General features: G+C 37.2%; 1 protein-coding gene across 6 annotated transcripts in view; it reads left to right on the top strand.

Moving 5' to 3' along the window:
• The first annotated feature begins 3269 nt into the window (after positions 1-3269).
• WDSUB1 (WD repeat, sterile alpha motif and U-box domain containing 1) overlaps positions 3270-23525 on the top strand; it is a 66326-nt gene continuing 46070 nt past the window's right edge. Inside the window, exons 1-5 of one of the 6 annotated variants that reach the window (XM_037848520.1) lie at positions 3270-3437; positions 5786-6206; positions 7717-7901; positions 11926-12018; positions 15030-15123. In XM_037848520.1, coding sequence (XP_037704448.1) covers positions 5809-6206; positions 7717-7901; positions 11926-12018; positions 15030-15123 — 770 coding nt within the window. In that variant the 5' untranslated portion in view covers positions 3270-3437; positions 5786-5808. The other 5 variants (XM_037848524.1, XM_037848523.1, XM_037848521.1 and 2 more) reach the window with 5 other exon arrangements.

Raw genomic sequence — 23525 nt, 5'->3', positions numbered from 1 at the left:
CCATGCAGAGGTGGAACTGTGGATAATAGCAGGTGTGTAGAAAGGATTGCATCAGATGAGAGAATCCCTGAGCCATTATATGGATATTTTAAACAACTTTTAATTGAAGTATAATATACATGCAAAAAAAGTGCACATATCATATATGTTGAGCTTGATAATATTTTCAAAAATTAAACACTTTGAGGGAGTTTTTTAAACTTAAATGTTTTATTTTGACATAATTTCAAACAGGACAGTTTTTTTTTTTGTTTTTTTTTTTTTGTTTTTTTTTAATAAAGAGGATTTATTAGGTTACAAATTTACAGTTCTAATGCCATAAAAGTGTCCAAACTAAGGCATCAACAAGAGGATACCTTCACTGAAGAAAGGCTGATGGTGTCTGGAATACCTCTGTTAGCTGGGAAGGCACGAGGCTGCTATCTGCTTGTCCTTTTCCTGGGTTGGTTTCAAAATGACTTTCTCCAAAATGTCTCTGGGCTTCTGTTTCTCTTAGCTTCTGTCTCTCAGCTCCTGTGCATCCTTGCTTGTTCTCCCAGGGTGTTTCTCTCTAAGCATCTGGGGGTCCTCTCTTAGCTTCTCTGGAGCAAACCCTGGGCTTCATCTCTTAGCTTACCATCTCCAAATGTCTTTCTGTCTGCTTCTTCAAGTGTCTGGGTCTGTGTTGGCTCTTTTTTTTTTTTTTTTTTTTTTTTTATCTTCATTTTATTGAGATATATTCACATACCACGCAGTCATACAAAACAAATTGTACTTTCGATTGTTTACAGTACCATTACATAGTTGTACATTCATCACCTAAATCAATCCCTGACACCTTCATTAGCACACACACAAAAATAACAAGAATAATAATTAGAGTGAAAAAGAGCAATTGAAGTAAAAAAGAACACTGGGTACCTTTGTCTGTTTGTTTCCTTCCCCTATTTTTCTACTCATCCATCCATAAACCAGACAAAGTGGAGTGTGGTCCTTGGGGCTTTCCCAATCCCACTGTCACCCCTCATAAGCTACATTTTTATACAATTGTCTTTGAGATTCCTGGGTTCTGGGTTGTAGTTTGATAGTTTCAGGTATCCACCACCAGCTACCCCAATTCATTAGAACCTAAAAAGGGTTGTCTAAAGTGTGCATAAGAGTGCCCACCAGAGTGACCTCTCGGCTCGTTTTGGAATCTCTCTGCCACTGAAGCTTATTTCATTTCCTTTCACATCCCCCTTTTGGTCAAGATGATGTTCTCCGTCCCACGATGCCAGGTCTACATTCCTCCCCGGGAGTCATATTCCACGTTGCCAGGGAGATTCATTCCCCTGGGTGTCTGATCCCACGTAGGGGGGAGGGCAGTTATTTCACCTTTCAAGTTGGCTTAGCTAAAGAGAGACAGGGCCACATCTGAGCAACAAAGAGGCATTCGGGAGGAGGCTCTTAGGCACAATTATAGGGAGGCCTAGCCTTTCCTTTGCAGCAACCATCTTCCCAAGGGTAAAACCTATGGTAGAGGGCTCAACCCATCAAACCACCAGTCCCCTATGTCTGTGGTCATGTTAGCAACCATCGAGGTGGGGTGGGCCAATATCCCTGCATTCTCCACAGGCTCCTCAAGAGGGCACTACATATTTTTTTCCTTGTTTTTCTTTTTTTTTTTTTTTAAACTTTCCTTTCTTTTTTAAATCAACTGTATGAAAAACAAAAATTAAAAAAAAAAACATACAATAAAAGAACATTTCAAAGAGACCGTAACAAGGGAGTAAGAAAAAGACAACTAACCGAAGATAACTGCTTTACTTCTAACCTGTTCTACTTTACCCCAAGAAAGTTACCTAATATAGCAACATTTCTGTGAACTTGTTCCTACTATATCGATCAGAAATTAACAGACCATAGTCATTCCTGGGCATTCCCAGAACGTTAAATAGCTTATCTGTTCTTGTTGGATTATTGTTCCCCCTTCCTTAATTGCTCTCTATTGCTAGTTCCCCTACATTCTACATTATAAACCATTTGTTTTACATTTTTCAAAGTTCACATTAGTGGTAGCATATAATATTTCTCTTTTTGTGCCTGGCTTATTTTGCTCAGCACAAACAGGACAGTTTTAAAAGTAATACAAAATCCATACATCAAACTCCAGCATACCCTGATACCCAGATTCACCAATTTTAACATTTTGTCACATTTGCTCTATCATTCTATCTATCCAATTCTAGCTATCTATATCATCTATTTATGTATCAATTTTCATTCTCCTTGAACACATAACACTTCCATGTACATTTCCTAAGAAAAAGGATATTCACATATGTAAATTTAAGTACAATGATTAAGTTCACTATTGACATAAAGCTTTCAGTCTATATTCCAATTTTTTCATATGTCCCTATACTGTCCTTTTGGGCCTTTTCTCCTCCAATATTAGATCAAAATCATGAATTCTGATCTCCCACTTTTCCCTTAGGCATTTTCATTATAAATTATTTCCAACAATCTCAATTTCATCTTTAAAGTAACAAATTCTAGGTTATCACTCTACAAATCTATGACTTTGGTTTCCTCAGGCTAATTATTTTTATGTTTCCTCATTAAAGAAAATTCCCAAGCTGTAGGGATCAAAAAGGAAATCTAGCTGTATCTTTGATTTTCATCTGAATATACTGCTATACTATGTTCTGCACTTAGTTAAAAAGTGTTAACATGCCTAGGAACTTTTTATCTTAGAAGGGGTGCCAGGGCCCCTTCGTAGTCATTTACCCTTGGAAACCAAGGTCTACCTGAGAGCCTCACTCAGAAAGTGAAAACACACGTCAGGTTCAGGGGACACCACTGGTTTGGTGGGCAGCGGGAACCAGAGGACTGGAGTCCAGGGGCTAGCAGCCTGGCCTGAGAGGAGTGAAAGTAGAAGACACCAAGTTATAGACGGCTGAGGGCAATTAGCCTAAGCAGAGAAGATCAATCAGAGAGATCAGAGGAGAACAAAGAAAGCGCAGGTTGGAGAAATCCGGAAGAGGAAGGAGATTAAAAAACTTTAAGCTGGGATAATCGGACAGTTTACACAATTCCCTGTTTAAAACCACATTTCAGTGTCACACGCACTCCCTAGACCTGGGATCTCAGCTTCTTTAACTGAGAAAAGAAAATGAAACTAAGGCTTTTTCCAAGTCTGAACCCATCTTGATCCTGGAGCCAGGATTCACACACCTCTCTGTCAAAGGGCGGCAGGGCACGCATGCGCCGCGGAGACATCGTGCCCTGAGGAGGCGGGGCCCGTTCCTTCCTCCGCAGGTTTCCGCGGGCGCTGGCCACGGCTCCGCCCGCCTCACCTGCGCGTCACGTGGCCAGCTCAGCTCGCAGGGGACCTGAGGGCGGATCCCGCGCGCAACCGGAGTTCTTGAGGCGGAAGGGGTCGAGCCCACGGGAAAGTTTAGCGGCAGCTGCGGCAGGTGGGGAAGCGCGGCTAGTGTGTAAGGGGCGCCGTTCCGATTGCTGTCTCCTTCAGCTCGCAGAGCCCACTTGCTCTAGGCGTCGGAACCCTCAGTCTCTCGGAATCTTTTTCTAAGCGCACGACAGGGACCCAACGAGACCTTGACGGGGAGCGAAGACGGGTTGTTTGGCCTAAGACCGGGAGTGGAACGGGGCCTGCTGGCTTCCGGGACCCAAGCTGGACCCCGACTGAGCACTGGTCCTAGCGCCCGGGAAGGCCCGGCCCCCCCAGGATGAGCGCCAGGCGTCCGAGTCAGCCCTCCCGCCTCGAGTCCCTCAGTCTGCGGGGCCCCGGCTGGCTTCTCGGTGTTGGACAAATTCTTGGTCTTTGTGTGAGGGAGGCAGTAAGTGGCAGGCTTTATTTTGGAGGATTCTTGGCGCATGCCGGATTTGCTTTGGAGTAGCTGGGGATGCGTGTCATGATACTTGCGAGTTAACACTGGCTAGTTGAGTCGGTTGTTCGGGAATTGAGCGTTGACGTGAGCGCTGAGGCCTGCGTGGATGCCCACACCCAGAGGCAGGTAGGGTAGGCTTGAAATCTCTTTTCAAAACAAACTCCTGAATTGATTGCGGTCACTTCCTCCTACTTGAATGACCTCGAACTGCAGTGGTAGACAAGTGTCCCCGGGTGTGGAGGCCAAAGTAAAGGGGAAAGAATTTTATTCGGAAAATTACTTATGTGCCTTTGGTCGGTAGGGATTTGGGAGTGCTTTAGAAAGCACCACGTGATCTTGATTGTTTTCGGTGCAAAGATACAGAAGATCCCAGAAGGTTTTTTGTTGCCTGATGTTGGGTGTTTTGTTTTGGTTTTGTTACTTTATTGGGGGTTATGTTGAAAAAAGAGGCTGAACTTTGGGGATAAGATGAAAATGGGAAAGGGCACCCTCCATCTTTTTGATTTTAGAGATTTCCTTAAGTAAGATTAGGACAAGAGATGAACTTTACAAGGCTAGGTTACCCTTCAGGTCTGATTATTGCCTCTGTTCTACACCACTTTTCCACTGCCAGATATTTTTTAGATACTTTTATTTTTAATTTTCTACCTATTTCATGCTGCAGTCCATAGATAGTATTTAAAAGCTAGACCTCAGTTGGATTTAGAAAAACTAAATATTAATTCAGTAAATATTTGAGCATATTAGGTGCCTGACACTATTTTATGTTGTGTGGATGAAGAAGTGAGCAAGGAGGACGAGGTCATTTAGAGCTTACATTCTGGTCGGGGTTGGTCGGGGTGGGGGGAGGGGGGATGGGAGACCACTAAATAAATAAAGAAGTGAATATATCAGATGATAGTTGCTACACTGAGATATGAAATGGGATGATGTGCTAGCCTAGAGAATGTCAGAGTGGTTCCTTGAAATTGAGAAACCTGAGGAAGGACGCTAAAATTGAGATCTCATTGAAAGATAGGAACCAGCCATTCCAAGCAGCAGAGGGAAGGGAATTCCAACCCAAGAAAACAGTTCTATGAAGATCCAAGACTGGAATCACTTTGGTCAGGGAGGCTGGAAAGTGGTGAAGGGAGAGTGGCAGGAATTGAGGTCTGAGAGGTAGGCAGGGGCCAGAACATATAGGGTTTATAAGCAAGGTGAGGAATTTGGATTTTATTCTAAGTTTGTGAATTTGTTCTTGATTGCTGTCTACTAAATCTCCCCCTCCCCCCTCCCTCCCTCTCTCTTCCCTCCCCCTCCACCCCTCCCCCTCCCCCTCTGCCACAGAGTTGATTCTTCTCAAATCTTGTATATCATTTCATTTTTGTATCAGACAAGATGACAAACCATGACATAATAGCCTTCAACACTGCCGCTTAAATTTTGAATGACATCTTTTGTTAGTTTTTATGAGGGAACCTTGCAGTTGCATCTTAAAGGCAGAGCAAGGGGCAGCTGAAACAGTTTGTCGAAATAGTGAAAAATCTCTTTGAATTGAGATTAGCAGATAAGGAATGAAGCTGTGTTGAGAATTAATTAGTCATGGAAAATGCTTCTAAGGTGAAAATAATTACCCGAAGCTTTGGCTTTTCAACATCAAATCAGGTTGAAGTTATTTGACAGGATTCTTTTGCAGCAGTTGTGGAACTTGATTGACATGGCAGTGGTAGCCATGATCATCATCAGAGATTCTGGTCTTATAAATTCTGGTCTTTCCAAGTTATCCTTAACTTGCACTTACGATAGATCTTCCTTTAAAAATAATGAAGGCAGTTTCATTGTGCATATTTTTTAATTGGTTTTGGCTTTTTTATGGATTTGGGTCACATCCGATTCCTAAGATGAAGTAACCTTTATCTTTTTAAAAATTGCAGGCTGTTTTGCTCAAATAAAGAACATGGTGAAACTAATTCACACATTAGCCGATCATGGTGATGATGTCAACTGCTGTGCCTTCTCCTCTGCCCTCTTGGCTACTTGCTCCTTGGACAAAACCATTCGCCTGTACTCATTAAGTGACTTCACTGAATTGCCACACTCTCCATTGAAGTTTCACACATATGCTGTTCACTGCTGCTGTTTCTCCCCTTCAGGGCATGTTTTGGCTTCATGTTCAACAGATGGTACGACTGTCCTATGGAATACTCAAAATGGACAGACTCTGGCAGTGATGGAACAACCCAGTGGTAGCCCCGTGAGGGTTTGCCGGTTTTCCCCAGACTCTACTTGTTTGGTGTCAGGGGCAGCTGATGGAACTGTTGTTTTGTGGAATGCACAGTCATACAAGTTATATAGGTATGAATATTTAAGCCTTTTCATTTTAATCCTGTTTACAAGGTTTCCACCCAAAATAGCAGAAAACAGAATATTTTGATGAATTTAGGAGCCAGGTAAAAAAGTTTTCACCTGTCTTCTGAAGATCAAAAAACAGAGATGTTTAATACAATTCTTGTAATTAAGTTTGCTTGGCTTTGAAAGTTTTACATTTCCAGTCTGTTTTTCTTTTTTAAATAAGGGTTAATCTTTTTAGACTTGTAAATTTTTACTGTAAGAGTGAGGCAAAGAAAACATTCTTATGAATAAGTTTCAGTAGTTATGGCTCAAGTGTTCTCAATAGAAAGTAATGAAGGGTAAGTCTCACCTAAGAGATAGAGCTATTTCCCTAACGAGGATTCTCACTGGGTGAAAGACCAAGCTCAGAAGGAAAGAACTTTAAGTAATACGGTGTTGCATTATTATCATAAAGAAAAAAAAAAAAAAAAACTGAAAAATTCCTTTTAGATAAAAATACATCTATAATTTATACTAGTAATGTTTTGTTACAAATTACCAACATTAAGACTATAAACTTTAAAATATTACTGCTTAAAATACCTATGATTCTTCCCCCTCTACCCACAACATTCAGCAGAGCACAAATGCCAGCTGGTCAACCGTGCTCATTTAGGGTTAGGCTTTTGGGTTGAAGAGGTGATATGTTTTAAGTGGCATTAATAAACACTTAAAGGCATCTTATTCTTTCTCTTTAAACTTTTATATGAATGAAATACAGTTGTCAGCTAGGGAATCTTCTGTTTCACTTAACTGATGATGATACCTGCCTCTATAATATAACTCCCTAATTTATATTGTAATTAGTAATTCAAAATGATACACTGCAGTAGATTTAGCCACTGGATGGACACTGCATTAATTTTTGGGCTTTTACAGTTTATTTTTCCTAGCTGAGAAAAGAATCATATTGTCAGCACAGTGCCTCTATCTTCCCAAGATAATGTTAACTTGTTCACAGTATTTTCTTTTCATAAACAATTGGTATTTGAAAATGAGGTGAAAGGTCTTACTTCAACTTGATTTTAATACAAAAGTTGAAAATACTTTTGACCCTAATAACATGTTTTTTAATAAAAAGATTTTCATTTTGTTGTTTTTAAACATCGGGTATAATTGACATGATCATCGTTGCTTTTTTTTTTTTTTTTTGCTGAGTTTTATTTGTACATATGACTTGCCATATGTAAAAATAGGAAGATATGTGGACTTGCTTTGGACCTCAGTAGTTTAGGCTTGAATACATTGGCAAAGATAATGTTACCCCCCCCCCCCCCAATTACTTTTAGAAAGCATCTCTCAGTTTAAAGCATATAAATATTTTATTTCTGTTGGCGTCTACTGCCTTTTCTCTCTAGTTCCATGGTATTCATTTTTTTTAAAACTATATCAAGCTGCTCTTAAAGACTATAATATAAAGTAAAAGATGCTCTGAAATGACAACCTCTTTTTTTTTTTTTTGCTTTCATTTCAGATGCAGTAGTGTTAAGGATGGCTCCTTGGTGGCCTGTGCATTTTCTCCTAATGGAAACCTCTTTGTCACTGGCTCTTCATGTGGAGATTTAACAGTGTGGGATGATAAAATGAGGTGTCTGCATAGTGAAAAAGCACATGATCTTGGAATTACCTGCTGTGATTTTTCCTCACAGCCAGTTTCTGGTTAGTTATTTTACTCTTTAAGGCACACTGGTGATTCCTATTCATAATTCATATATGACTTTTTAGTTCTTTTATTCGTTTTCATTTCACCACAAGTAAAATGAGGAGCCCTTTTAATTCATGCCTCTTAAGGAATCATGCTTCTCCTCTTTTTCTGATCAAAATGCAATTATGAAGAAATAATTATATGGGAAAATCAGTTTCTTTAGAATATTTTGGAGATGACTCAACTTGGTACAATAAATCAAAGTTCATTAAATATGGTAATTTGGAGGGCTTACCCCTGTTGGTTTTACTCATGAGTTGGTTGTGATTTTTAATATACTGTATTGATACTCAAATAGAAATTGTGAAATTAAAAAATTGCAAACAAAAGCTACATTTTTCCATTTACTAACTTAATCTTTCAAGAGCTAAATTTATAAAATTGGAAATTTGACCACACAATTGTTTTTTTCTTTTTTTATTGTGGTAAAATGTGTGGAACTTAAAATTTTTATATTAACCACTTTTAAGTGGTGTTAAGTACATTCACAATGCTGTGCAACTATCACCACTATTTCCAAAACTTTTCCATCATCCCAAACAGAAGCTTGATCAAAGATTTGTCCTCCTATGTCTGGCTTATTTCACTTAGCATATTTTCAGTCAAGCTTTGTATTTGTATTCATTCCTTTTTAGGGCTGAGTAATAGTCTTTTGTATCTATATATAGTACCACAGTTTATCCATTCATCTATTGATGGACACTTGGGTTGTTTCCACCTGTTGGCTATTGTGAATAACGCTGTGAACACATCTGTTCAAGTTCCCCTTTTCAATTTTTTAGGTATATACGTAGATGTGGAATTGCTCTGTCATGAACTCATTCTTATATTAACCTCACCACCTAATTTGAGCATGGTATTCATTCTTTTAATATATATTATTTTGTGTTTTTTCTGAGACCAGCTTGTTGCAGACAAGAACCATTTCTTCCATTTCTGTGGCACCTTCTCCAGATCTTCAGTGAATCTTTGAGCAATTACATGAATGTAGGGAGATTTAGATTTCTCTTTTTATTTAAATTATCTGAAAATGGATTTTCAATTAATGCTATTATTACATTAGTTGATAGAGTAAACTAAGGGTATGGGCAGCTGATGGGACCTGGAAAGCTTCATAATCCAAGCAGAGAATTCTAGGTGAGATTCTGGTGAGATAAGTGTAATGCCCAGATCCCTACCTTATCTTTAGAGCATATTTGAAAGCCACTTTTAATCTCTGTATAATTTAGAAAAATTACGGTAACACACACAACACAAAATTTCCTATTTTAACCATTTTTAAGCATGCATTTCAGTGGTCTTAATGACATTCACAATGTCATGCTACCATTACCACCATCCATTTCCAAAACTTTCTCATCACCCCAAACAGAAACTCTGTACCTATTGAGTAATAACTTCCCATTCCCTACTACCCCTGGTCCTTGGTAACCTCTCATTTACTTTCTGTCTCTATGAATTTGCTTATCCTAGATATTTCATATAAGTGGATTTATATGATATTTGTCTTTTTGTTTCTGGTTTATTTCACTCTCATAATGTTTTCAAGGTTCATCCATGTTGTAGATGTATCAGAGCTTTATTCCTTTTTATGGGTGAATAAGGTTCCATTGTATATATATATGCCACATTTTGTTTGTTCATTCATTAGTTGATAGGCACTTGGGTTGTTTCCACCTGTTGGCAATTGTGACTAATGTTGCTGTGAACACTGGTATACAAATTTCTGTTCGAATTACTGTTTTCAGTTCTTTGGGGTATATACATAGGTATGGAAGTACTGGATTATATATGATAATTCTTTGTTTACATTTCCAAGGAATTGCCAAACTGTTTTCTAGTAGTAGCTGTGGCACTGTACATTACCACTAACAATGTATGAGTGTTCCTACTTCTTCATGTCCTAGTCAACATTTGTTATTTTCTACCTTTTTGTTTTTTGTTTTTTGGTATAGCCATCCTAGTTGGTATGAAGTGGTATCTCCTTCTGGTTTTGATTTGCATTTTCTAAATGGCTAATGATGTTGAACATCTTTTCATGTGCTTGTGGGTCATCTTTGGAGAAATGTCTATTTACATCCTTTGCCTGTGTTTTAACTGAGTTGTTTGACTTTTCTGCTGTTGAGTTGTAGGAGTTCTTTATATATTCTGAATGTTAAACCCTTATCCGGTATATGATTTGCAAGTATTTTCTCCCATTCTATAGATTGTCTTTTTACTCTCTTGGTAATGTCCTTTGCACAAAAGTTTTAATTTTGATGAAGTTCAGTTTTCTCAGTATAATTTTAACTTGTGTTCCTTCTTTAATTTTTTTGTACTTCGGTTGAAATAGATATCGTCCTTATGTGTGAATTTCCTGAAAGATTGATACTTTCTTTAAAAGTGATTATTACAAAAATTTGGCATAACTACTATATTTTCTTAGAATTCAAAGTATATAATTTTAATTTGTTATTGTTTAATTGGTATTTGTTACTATCTAAATACCTATGACATATTCACTCCCTTCTGTCTTTGTGTATTTAGGGCCAATAAATAAAAACAAATAAAAAATAATAAATTTTAAAAATCCCATTTGCACCTGAGGATAAATGATCAATTCCGATTTTTAAATGATAAAGCTTGGGTTAGGTTATTATAATTTAATATTTTTCCTGAAGAAAAGGACATTTCTTACTGTTTAGATATTGAGCATAGGCACATATTTCAAGTTTTACAATTTTCCAATTCTTAGCTGAATTCTCACTACTTAAAGAAACTACAGAATTAACTTCAAAGAATCTATTTAGTCAAGAAACGATTTTAAAAAAATAGTTTTCCTAATCAGATCTTGTCCTTAAATATTTTACTATCAGCCAATTCTGAGCAATATGGTTTGCCTTGAAAAGTCTGAATGATTATCAGGAATTGCCTTTATCCGTCAAGATTTCTCTGAGACCGAATGCACTTTCACTGTGTGCTACAAGAACATGGAGTTAGAAAAACTTTCCATGAAATGGAAGCTAATTTGCTGCATATTAAAATGTATATGTGCTTTCAGTGAGACAGAGGGAGTCCATAGAAAAAATTTAATTTGCATAACCCACATGTATAAATTAAATCCCATATATTGAATATTTGCAAAACCAGAGTACAATCTTAAGATGACTTAAGATGGCTTCTTATTTGTGTTTTACTAATATGTATGCCAAAAATCCCTTTGATGCGACTGCGTCTATGATATTAGGTTGGGCTAACGTAAAATCAAGTTCATTGTACCAGTATTTACATTATCCACAAGTATGCAGGTATCTAGTGTCTATGAAATGATATGCTGAAATTATCGAAGTAATGATAAACAAATAGCATTATGTGACATCAAGTTTAACTGGTTACTTTCCCTAATTTGTGTAATATTTTCCACCAAATGGGCTGAGTTAACATTATTTTGGGTTTATATAGTTGGCTTTATATTTGGTTATAAATATTCTATGTCTTGATTAAATCAAGTGAAAAAATTAATCTCCCATTGTTCCATGTGAATTATAGACAGACGACGCTTTTAAGAAGTTGATATATCCTGAAGAAGTTAAGTTGAAATATTTTGGAATAATTAAGCATTTAACACTTATAACTGACTTTTCCTCCTAATTTTCTCCATCAGTGCCAGCCTCATTGATTCTAAAATTGGATTGGAGGATGCCCTAGGCTTAGTAGCTCAAAATTGCAGCCTTGAATTATATCTTCAGTGGAAGAAAAATAAAAAGGGCTTTTATTGTAGCAACTTAAAGTTGCTAAAATTATAATCCTTTGTCATACCTTGCTTAGAAGAAATTCTTTAACTGGCACTTTGTTATATGGTATGAGTTGATTAATACTGTTCATGAATATGGTTTAAATGAATAGAATTAGCAAATCTCAGTATAAGAAATTGGAAAATTTTTGGTTTAAATGTTCAATTCTTTGTATTTATTTTTTAACAAGTTAACACTTTTTTAGGTGGTGAACAAGGCCTTCAGTTTTTTCGATTGGCATCATGTGGTCAGGATTGCCAGATGAAAATTTGGATTGTTTCTTTTACCCATATCTTAGGTATGTATTCAATAGTTTTCTAAAACTTTGTGATCCAGATGTAATTTCTGTTCTAATTAATTTAAATACTCTGGATATATAGAAGTGATTCTAAAAATATTTTTTTATGAAACTTTAAATCCATTTAATACTTATGCATGATTTAATAATTTGATGCTCACTGCTGTCATGACCGCTCCACTGCCACTGCCACACATTCCTGCCTGCAGAGGTGACCTTGTTCCCGTTTTTTCTGTTTTCAATTCTTTTGGTGGTTTCCATTGTTGGTGTAGCTATTGCTTATACCACTCTATTTTTAATTTATTCACTTTAGTTATTGTTTCTTGACCATGTGTGGGTCTTTTCCTGTGCGTTGTACTGTTCTCTCAGGTGGCCCTTTCAGTCAAGAAACATGTTCAGTTTTGGATTTCAGTATTCTTTTACATTATTTCTTTACTAATTTTTCTCCTCCATTTTCAGTTTTCTCTCTCTCTGTCTTTTAACTCCTATTAATTGTTAGACATCCTGAATTGATTCTCTATATCAATTTGTCCCCACATTCTATAATCTTTTTTCCTACTTCATGGGAAAATTCCTCTGCTTTACCTTTTAACCTTTTGAATTTTTATCCCATCAATCATATTTTCAATTTCTCAAAGCTTGTCTTGTCTCGTTTCTTTTCCTTAGGGTCCTCCTTTTATTTTATGAATGCAAGATCTACCCAACTCTCAGGATACCAATTAGAGATTTTTGTTTTATTGTGTTATGAAGTTCCTTTCTGTTTCCTCATCATTTTTGCTCTCTGACCCTTTTTTTGTTTACCCTGATCTTTCCCTTTGATATTGTTACCTTCAAATCACTGGTGATCCTTAGCATTCCTTTTGAGTCTAAGAATTAGACAATAATAACATGATTTGAAGTTCTCTGCAGGTGGGTGGAGTTTGTTGGCCAACTTCTCTTTTTGGATAAGAAGGATATGGGATGGGTTGGAGCCTTCAAGAATGTGCATGTTTGTGTTGCTCCGGACCTGCCCTGGAGCTTCCCAGGCAGTCATTATTTTCCTTAGGGATGTTTTGTCTGGGAATAAGCACCTGACTGTTTTGCAGCATACTGTGGGTGGGATTGAAGGTAAACATTAAATGCTTCGTATGTAGACTTCGCGTTAATTTTTTTTGTTTCAAGTCTATGTGTCATTCTGACTTTCCTTTTCCCTAGTTGTTGAAAGTCCAGGTCTCTTGAGGTTTTTTACAGATTAACTTTCTTCTTAGCACTCTGGGCTGTACTACCTTGTCAGTTAATCTGCTTTCTTTCTTCCCAAAATTGATTTCAGTTTCTGGTTTGCTGATGGTCCTTTCCCATTCTCTTCATTGATGTGCATTTATGACTTTATATATTCCTTCATTTTCATTTCAGTAGACTCGGAAATTACATGGTCAAATGGCCATTTTGATTCAGATGCCTAAAAATATTCTTATTTCATGTTACCTTATAAGTTTCAGTTAAACCACAAATTGCATTTTTTTGTCATTCATAATTATACCAGCGTATAGACAAGGCTTTATTACCTGGAAATAAATACATGTCTTTTTGTGGAAATTTAGTTAATTTATTTCCTACTAGGTTACCTTTAGTAATTCTTTTAATGTGGTACTGAATGACCTAGTAAGGACAACAGTTCCTTTACTTCAACAGTTCCTTTACTTCTCTGGTCTGTTGTGTTTCTTCTATTTCTTCTATTCCTATGAAAGTAAAATTCTTTAAGAAACTATAAATGCAGTTATATGTGGGGATGTTCTGAGTACAGTCTCTCTTTAATAATGATTCGAAAGTAAAGCCTTTTCAGACATCTAGAAAATATGTTTTTGCAATGACTTAAAAAAATATGCATAACAGTTTATGAACATATGCAGTTAAAGTCTTGTTATGGAGCACTTATCATTTTATCATTTGTACCTTGCTATTTTTCTTTGTAAGGAGAAGTAGATAGACATATGAGTCTTATGGCTGAGAATGGTAACTTATTCTTATGGTCATACTATAAGTTTAATAGTTTTTCATTTGGATTGTCACTTGTTATGTAAACAGAGCAAAAAGGTTAACATCTCTACAAAAGACTGATTGATCAGTACCAACTTATTGATTTGTATATTCCCAGTTAGATTGCAAGCCCTTTGAAGATCATCGTTGTATTTCTAGCCCTTAGAAGAGTGCCTTTAATGCCCATATCTGCTTTCCCAGATAAAATAATATATATATTTTTTCTATTTTGTAATTGAAATTTTTAAAATCTCTGTTCTGATGACCTTTGTGTTTAATTATATACCTGCTGTCTTCATCAGGAGCCATTAATGCTTCAGAAAAGTTTTTCTTCTGTCTGACAAAGTTAACACATTTCGCTTATTTCCTTGTCCCTGCAGGACAACTTTTAAATAATTATTTTTAAAGGTTGTCACTGAAATATATTGAAGTCCCTGGGTTTAAAGAGAAAAATAGTTTTAGTATTTATTTTCAGTAATTCCAGAAAGCATAAAGAGGATTTTAGTGTTATCATACCTTATAGAAGGATTATAATGATATAGTGAAATTATGAGATACGTAGATTACGGATGATTTTTTCTTATTGATGGAATGAGAAAATATTTTCTTAATGTCAGAGTTTTTAAAATTACAAGAATTTAATTTTTTTAGGTATTTGGTCAATTGCCATATATTTTTAATCAGACACCTAAGATTTTTTTGTGGTATAGTTTGATTTTTAAAAAATTTGGTAGTTGTAAAACCACTTCATTCTAGTATTTCTGAGCACACCGTTTTTTATCCATTTCTGAACCTTTGAGATCTCTTATCACACCGCATTGTGATTATTTGCTTATTGTATTGTTACCTGAGCTGCATGAGAATTTTTTTCATTTTTGTGTCCTTGAGATGCTGAAAGATTATTAAATAAATGGGTGAAATCGTGTTGACTTACAAAAAGAAACATACTGTAGGCACAGTCTGCTTGCTAATTTTTCTTACCTTGTTATTTGCAGGTTTTGAATTAAAATACAAAAGTACACTGAGTGGGCACTGTGCTCCTGTTCTGGCTTGTGCTTTTTCCCATGATGGACAGATGCTAGTCTCAGGGTAAGAAGTTTAATTTCCTTAAACCATTTTGATATGAAATAGAACAGACATACAGAAGAGTACCTAAAACATAAAAGAATTGGTCAATGAATTGTTACGATACAACCCTGTGTAACTACCACTCAAGTCAAGAAGAACATTGCTGATTCTGCACCAAAAGTCCTCTTCTTCCAAATTCCCTTTCCTGGTCACCTCCTCTCAGCTCACAGGTACAACCTAAATATGTATTCTTTTTTTTTTTAATTTTTTAATTTTGTTTTGAAATAAATTCCAAGTTATAGGAACAGTTGCAAAAACAATACAAACCCCATACACAGAACTCCAGCATTCCCTGACTCCCCCCCCATACCCCAATCCACTAAATTTAACATATTGTCAGACCGCTATTTCTTTCCTTCCCTCCCTCTCTCCCTGTCTCCCACCCATCATCTATTGCTCTATCTTCTGAACATATGAGAGCTAGCTGCACACATCCTTGAACAAACACTGTAATTCACATATACAATTCCCATGAACAAGAACATTCTTTTATGCAATCCCATTAAGTGCAGCTAAGAAGTACAAGAAATTCAATGATACAAAGTTTACGTTCTATATTTCCTTTTCCTTATGTCTCAGTGTCTCACCTGTGTCCCTTTGAGCCTCCTGTCCTCCATCCTCGGATCCCATCCAGGGTCATCAATTTGTCATCTATTTAGACTGTCTTTTTTTTTTTCCCCCCTCAATTGTGGAAACATATATACAGCCTAAATCTTCCCATTCCACCCCCTCCCTAGCATTCCGTTAGTGGGATTAATCACATTTAGAATGTTGTAATGCTGTCATCTTCTCACCATCCATTACTAGAAATTTCCCTTCACTTCAAACAGCAACCCTACACTCATTTCTTAACTTCCCATTGCCCGTTCCCCCATTTCTCTTAACCCATACTCTTCTTTTCATCTGTATGGTCATATTCTCTGATAATTTCTTTGTGTTTACTGTGGGGCTTAAAATTAAATTCTTAAATCCATATCAATCTTGTTTTTCTTTGATACCAACTTAATTTCAATAGGACACATAAACTATGTACCTATACTCCTCCATTCCCCCACCTTTATATAGTTCTTGTCAACAATTACATGTTTTACATTGAGTTCAAAACCACAGGTTTGTCATTAGAGTTTGTGTATTTTATATCATGTAGGAAGTAAATAGTGGAGTTACAAATAAAAAATTATTGACTTCTATTTGTATTCCATTGTGGTCAGAGATTGTGCTTTGAATATGTTCAATTGTTTTTTGTTTTTTGTTTTTTGTTTTTTTTTAATTTCTAGAGGCTTGTTTTATGTCCCGGCATATGGTTCATTCTGGAGAAAGATCCGTGATCAATAGAGAAAAATGAGTGTCCTGGTGATTTGGGATGTAAGATTCTATATATGTCTGTTAAAATTCTCTATATCTCTTTCTCCTTTCTTTGTTTCTCTGTCGGTAGGGCTCCTTTAGTGTCTGAAGTAGGGCAGGTCTTTTATTGGCAAAGTCTCTCAGCATTTGTTTGTCTGTGAAAAATTTAAGATTTCCCTCAAATTTGAAGGAGAGTTTTGTTGGATAAAATATTCTTGGTTGGAAATTTTTCTCTCTCAGAATTTTAAATATGTCATGCCACTGCCTTCTCGCCTCCGTGGTGTCCGCTGAGTAGTCACAACTTAGTCTTATGTTGTTTCCTTTGTATGTGGTGAATTGCTTTTCTCTTGCTGCTTTCAGAACTTGCTCCTTCTCTTCAGTATTTGACAGTCTGATCAGAGTATGTCTTGGAGTGGGTTTATTTGGATTTATTCTATTTGGAGTTTGCTGGGCACTTATGCTTTGTGTATTTATATTGTGTAGAAGGTTTGGGAAGTTTTCCCCAACAATTTCTTTGAATACGCTTTCTAGACCTTCTCTTCCCCTTCTGGGACACCAATGAGTCTTAAATTTGGATGTTTTATTTTATCTATCGTATCCCTGAGATCCATTTCGATTTTTTTGATTTTTTTCTCCATTCTTTCTTTTGTTCTTTTATTTTCTGTTCTTTATGCTCTTCTAGGGTCTTCTTTATGTCGCTTATATCCTGTTCCGTGGTCTTCTTGATGTCTTTTAAATCCTTTGCCATGTTTTCGTTCCTTGATTGTAATTGTTTGATTAATTGTGCCAAGTACTGTGTCTCTTCTGATATTTTGATTTGGGTGTTTGGGATCAGGTTCTCCATATCGTCTGGTTTTATCATATGCATTAAGATTTTCTGTTGTTTTTGGCCTCTTGGCATTTGTTTTGCTTGATAGAGTTCTTTCAAGTTGTAAAAAAAAAAAAAAATACCAATCTAATTTTTCAGAAATACAAGTTGGTGGCATACACTTTCTCCACCTAACCAGCAGATGGCGTCTGCAAGTCACCTATACCCCTCAAGTCAGTTGTCCCCAACTCTGTCTCTGTGGTGCGTGGGGAAATGATTTTTGTGGGGTTCATTTGGTGAACTCAGTTTGGGTTTGTTGTTGGAGCTGTCCACCCTGAATGTGGTGCATGTGTCTGAGTGGTCAGGGAGGCAGGGCAACTTTAATATTCAAACCTCCCAGGTGTTCCGGGAAATTCAAGGCCGCTGCAAGAGTCTAAGCCTTCATTTCAGTTCTGCCCCAGACCCTCTCTGTCACTGACCCACAAACCACTGGCATTGACGTAGCGTCCCTGGGTTTTCTGAGCGGGCCCCCCTTCTCAGCTATGATCTTCCAGGACCTCTGCTGAGGGAAGGCTGTGCTATGTCACTAGTGCACGTTGTCCCTCAAGGGAAGCCCTGGGCTGCCGGGCCTTGCAGGGGCGCTCCCAGCCTGATGCAAAGATTAGCCTATAATTCTTGACTGGTGTAAGTTCTGAATGAAAGGCAGGTAGTAGAGCTGGGCCCCACTCCTTTCCTCTTAGAGAAGATAGACACCTTAGGGGGATTTCATTAGCATTTCAATGGTCTCTCTCTGCCTGTGCCACACCCCTGTCTGGGTCACAGAACTAGGAACTGAAAATGGCTGAGGCTTTCTCCACTGAGTCGAAAAAGGAACAGAGCTAGTCCGAGGCGACCCTCCAGCTCTCCAAGGTCAGTTGTCACCCAAAGCCTCTGTCTACTTTTTGGGGATTCGTACCTTGTAGTGGGCAGTTCACATTCACTAATTAAAACCCCGGTTGGAGTTCAGCTGAGCTATATTCACTTGCTGGGAGAAAGCTTCTTTCTGGCACCACAAGGCTTTGTAGCTCGGGCTGTCGGGGAGGGGTCTCCCGATTTGGATCCGCAGTTCTTACTTACAGATTTTATGCTGTGATCTCGGGCATTCCTCCCAATTCAGGTTAGTGTATGATGAGTGGACGGTCACGTTTGTCCCCCTGCAGTTATTCTGGATTATTTACTAGTTGTTTCTGGTTTTTTTTCAGTTGTTCCAGGGGGACTACTTAGCTTCCACTCCTCTCTATGCCGCCATCTTAGATCCCCAGACCAGTATGTATTCTTACACATACCAATGCCCCCCCCCTTTTTTAAACTGATTTAGAACAAATTACACAATATGAATTATTTCGTGAATGGCTTTTTTTTTTTTAACCAACATTATGTTTGTGATATTCGTTCATACTATACCATATAGTTGTGGTTTGTTGATTTTCATTGTGTATTCCATTGTGTGGCTGTACCATAAATAAATTATATTTATTTTAATGTTGAGTATATGGATTGTTTCCAGTTTGAGAGAATTACAATAATAATTCTATGCATATATTTGTATCTCTTCATGCATATGGTCATGCATTTCTGTATGATAAATACATAGTAATGAAATTTCTGGGTCATAGAATATTTGTATTTCCAACTTTGGGGGATAACACCAAAGTTTCCAAAGTTGAACCAATTAACACTCCTATAGTTGTTTTGCATCCAGTGTTGTTTTGATCCAGTGTTGTTTTGCATCTTAGCCTTACTTGGTACTGTGGATCTTTTTAATTTTAGGAGCTCTGGTGGGTGTGTAATGTTATCTTATTATGATTTTAATTTGCATTTCCCTGAAAACGGTGAATTAGCACATTTTTAGAAGTATATTGGCAATGTGTATTTCCTCTTTAATGAGGAACCAGTTACTATCTCTTGCCTATTTTTCTTCTCATTTATCTCTTTTTCTTATTGATTTGTTGTCAATTTGTACAGTAATTTTTTCTATAAATGAGCCATAGAATGTGTGTGGCATATATTTTTCCCACTCTGTGGATTGCCTTTTCATTGTTCATAATTTTAGTGTACTCCAGTTTATCTTTATTTATGTTCTTTATTTATGTTCTGGTTAAGAATCTTTCCTATTCTGAGTTCATGAAGATGCTTTTTCTGTTTTATCTTCTAAAAACATCACTGTTTTGCTTTTCACAAAATTAATTCATTTGTATGGTGTGCAATAGGAATCTACTCTCATTTTTTTCTCTATGGGTATTCAGTTGTCCCAGAAAAATTTATTGAAAAGATCATGTTTTCTTCACCATTTTGCTGTGCTATGTTGTTGCATATCACTGACAACAGTGTGGGTCTGTTTCTCAGCCTGCTTTTCTGTTGTGTATTTCTATTTATCTACCCTTGTTCTGATATCATTCTGTCTTTCTAAGGCTTTATGTCTTCATTATTCTTGGTTCTTGACAATTTCATATAAATTTTAGAATCAGTTTATAGAGTTGCCCCCCGTTCCCGCTTCCATAAATAAACACACAAACCTCATGGGACTTTGATTTGAATTATACTGTATCTGAATAATTTGGAAAAAATCGGCATCTTTATGATATTGAGTTTATAATGAATATGATATATTTTTCTATGTATTACAGTTTCTTAGTTGTCTTCTGTGTAAAGGTCTTTCACATCTTTTATTAGATTTATTTTTAAATTAAATTCAGTTTTATTGAGATATACTCACATACCATACATGGTGTACAATCAACTGTTCACAGTACCATCATATAGTTATGTATTCATCACCCTAATCTATTTTTGAACATTTTCCTTACACAAGAAAGAATCAGAATAAGAATTAAAAAAAAAAAAGTAAAAAAGAACACCCAAATCATCCCCCCCATCCCACCCTATTTTTCATTTAGGTTTTGTCCCCATTTTTCTACTCATCCATCCATACACTGTATAAAGGGAGTGTGATCCGCAAGGTTTTCACAATCACACTGTCACCCCTTGTAAGCTACATTGTTATACACTCATCCTCAAGAGTCAAGGCTACTGGGCTGGAGTTTGATAGTTTCCAGTATTTACTTCTAGCTATTCCAGTACATTGAAACCTAAAGAGGGTTGTCTATATATAGTGCGTAAGAATGTCCACCAGAGTGACCTCTTGACTCCATTTGAAATCTCACAGCCACCAAAGCTTCACTTTGTTTTGTCTCGCATCCCCCTTTTGGTCAAGAAAATGTTCTCAATCCCACGATGCTGGGTTCAGACTCAAACTGGGAGTGATATCCTGTGTTGCCAGAGAGATTTCCACCCCTGGGAGTCAGGTCCCACGTTGGGGGCGGGGGAAGGGGGGGGGCAGTGAGTTCACCTGCTGAGGTTGCTTAGCTAGAGAAAAGGCCACATCTGAGCAACAGAGAGGCACTCAGGGAAACTCTTAGGCACAATCATAAGCAGGCTTAACCTCTCCTCTGCAGCAACAAGCTTCACAAGGTCACATCCCAAGATAGAGGGCTCAGCATATCAAGCCATCAGTCCTCAGTGTTTGTAAACACATCAGCAACAATCCAGGTGAAGACATCCAACACGTATGCATTTTCTCCCAACTCCTCAGGGGGACCCTGCATATACATTTTTATTCTCTTCCCAGATTATTTTGGGATGTGTTGCTATTTCACTCTAACCCATACAAACCTACCCTATCTCACTTCCTAGTCGAAGTTCCATGTAATTGTGGTGTCTAAACAAACTGACTGTAGAAGTTATATTGTTTAGAAAATATAGATCCTGCACCAAAGAAGCATCTCTTCCCTTGGTCTCACATGGAAGTTGAAGTTTTAACACACAGTCAGTTTCAGCCTTTACCCTTTGGCCCTGTTTGCCCTAGTCTTAACCAGGACTGCTTCATTCATATCTCTAATTGAAGTCTGTGCTCTTTTTCAGCTTTTTTTTTTTTATATTTTTTTAACAGTTGCTGTATGGGGTAATACATTCATATCTGCTGAGCTCTCGCTCTGAGTTTCAGGTGTCACAGATACCCAGTGTTCCAGAGACCAGTCAGGTTATACACAAAGGGATCAGCATCTCAGAGTTTGGAGATAAGTCGTTACAATTCAGGAGTAGATTTAACTGCTGTAAGAGCTTACAATCTAGGGACCATTACAATAAGTGTTCCCCTGTTAGGCTGTGCTCTAAGATTCAATTCTGAGTTTGCACATTATAGTTAGTCCATATTGGTGAGGCATTATAGTGTTTGCCTTGGTTTCTGGCATACTTCACTCAAAATGCTGTCTACAGGATCCATTCACCTCGTTGCATGTCTCACAGCTTTATTCCTTCTCATAGTCGCTCAGTATTCCATTGTATGCATACACTACAGTTCATCATTCTGTTCCTCAGTCGATATACCCTTAGGCCACTTTCACCCATTGCAAATTATGAATACTGCCTCCATAAACACCAGTGTACAAATGTCTATTCATGTCTCTGCTCTCGGATCTTCCATATACATACCCCATAATGAGGTTGTAGGACCTTATGGCCCCCACATACTTAGCTTCTTGTGGCACTACCACACTGACCTCCAGAAAGGCTATAGCATTCTGCCTCCTCATCAACAGTAACTAGGTACATCCCTCTCTCCATATTTTCTCCAGCACTTTTATGCCTATTTGTTTTTTCCTATAATTTTATAGAGATATATTCACATAACGTATGGTTATCCACTGTGTACAGTCAGTTGTTCACGGTATCATCATATAGTTGTACATTTATCACCACAGTCAGCACTTGAACATATTGATTACTACAAAAAAGTTTTTTTTTTAGTGAATAATAAAAAAGATAATAAAAAGAAAAATGAAATGTCATACAATACAATTGTAAGTACAGAAAGCAAACACCACTACCAAGAATCCCATATCCCTCCCTTATATCCCCCTCTCGTACACATTTAACTTTGATATATTTCCTTTATTACCGTACACATTTAACTTTGATATATTTCCTTTATTACATTTAATGGAAGCTTATTACATTGTTACTGTTGACCATAGACTCCAGTTTGGTTTGTGTTTTTTCCGAACTACCATCCCTTTTTCAGCACTCGTGCATTCATTTGTTCTCCTACATGTGAGAACATTTTTATATTTGTGTATTTAGTAACAGTCATTGGCCACTCCAATTTTTGCCAAGTTACACAGTCCCAGTCTTCATACGTTCCCCTATCCCACCTCTTTCAGCTTTACTCACAGACATCTTGGTTCACCGTACTTACAGTATTGTGCTACCGTCACACAGTATTATGCTATCTATTTCTGGATCTATATAATCAATCCTGCCAAACATTCTGTAGTCCTTCAACATCAAATGCCCGATCTCTCCCTTCTTTCTGTCTCCTGGTAGCCTGTGTCATCAGCTTTTAACTCTCAAAGTTTGCTCATTAATGTTAGTTCATATTAGTGAGACCATACAGTATTTGTCCTTTTGTTTCTGGCTAACTTCACTCAACATAATATCCTCAAGGTTCATCCACATTATTTTAGTTCCATGTCTTTGATCTGTCTTAAGCTGCATAATGTTCAATCATATGTATATACCATAGTTTGTTTATCCACTTGTCTGTTGATGGACATTTGGGCTGCTTCCATCTCTTGGCAATTGTGAATAATGCCACAATAAACATTGGTTTACAAATGTCCGTTTGTGTCAACTTTCAGTTCTTTTGAGTATGTACCTAGCAATGGAATAGTTGGGTCATATGGCAGATCTGTACTTAGCTTCCTGAGGAACCTCCACACTGTCTTCCAGAGTGGTTGCACGATTCTACATTCCCACCAGCAGTGAATAAGTGTGCCTCTTTCTCCACATCCTCTCCAGCACTTGTAGTTTTCTGTTTTTTGGATAATGGCCATTCTGGTAGGTGTGGTTTTGATTTGCATTTCCCTAATAGCCAGTGAAGTTGAGCATTTTTTCATGTTTTTGAGCCATTTATATTTCTTCAGAAAAGTGTCTGTCCATGTCTTTTGCCCATTTTTTAATTGGGTTGTTTGTCTTTCTGTTGTTGAGTTGTAGGATCGCTTTATATATTCAGGATATTAAACCCTTATCTGATATGTGGTTTCCAAATATTGTCTCACATCACGTAGGCTGCCTTTTTACTTTTCTAACAAAGTCCTTTGATGTACAAAAGTGT

Source organism: Choloepus didactylus, chromosome 9 (assembly GCF_015220235.1).
Source record: "Choloepus didactylus isolate mChoDid1 chromosome 9, mChoDid1.pri, whole genome shotgun sequence".
In the NCBI taxonomy this organism is placed as follows: domain Eukaryota; kingdom Metazoa; phylum Chordata; class Mammalia; order Pilosa; family Megalonychidae; genus Choloepus; species Choloepus didactylus.
This window is presented reverse-complemented; position numbering and strand designations above follow the sequence as displayed.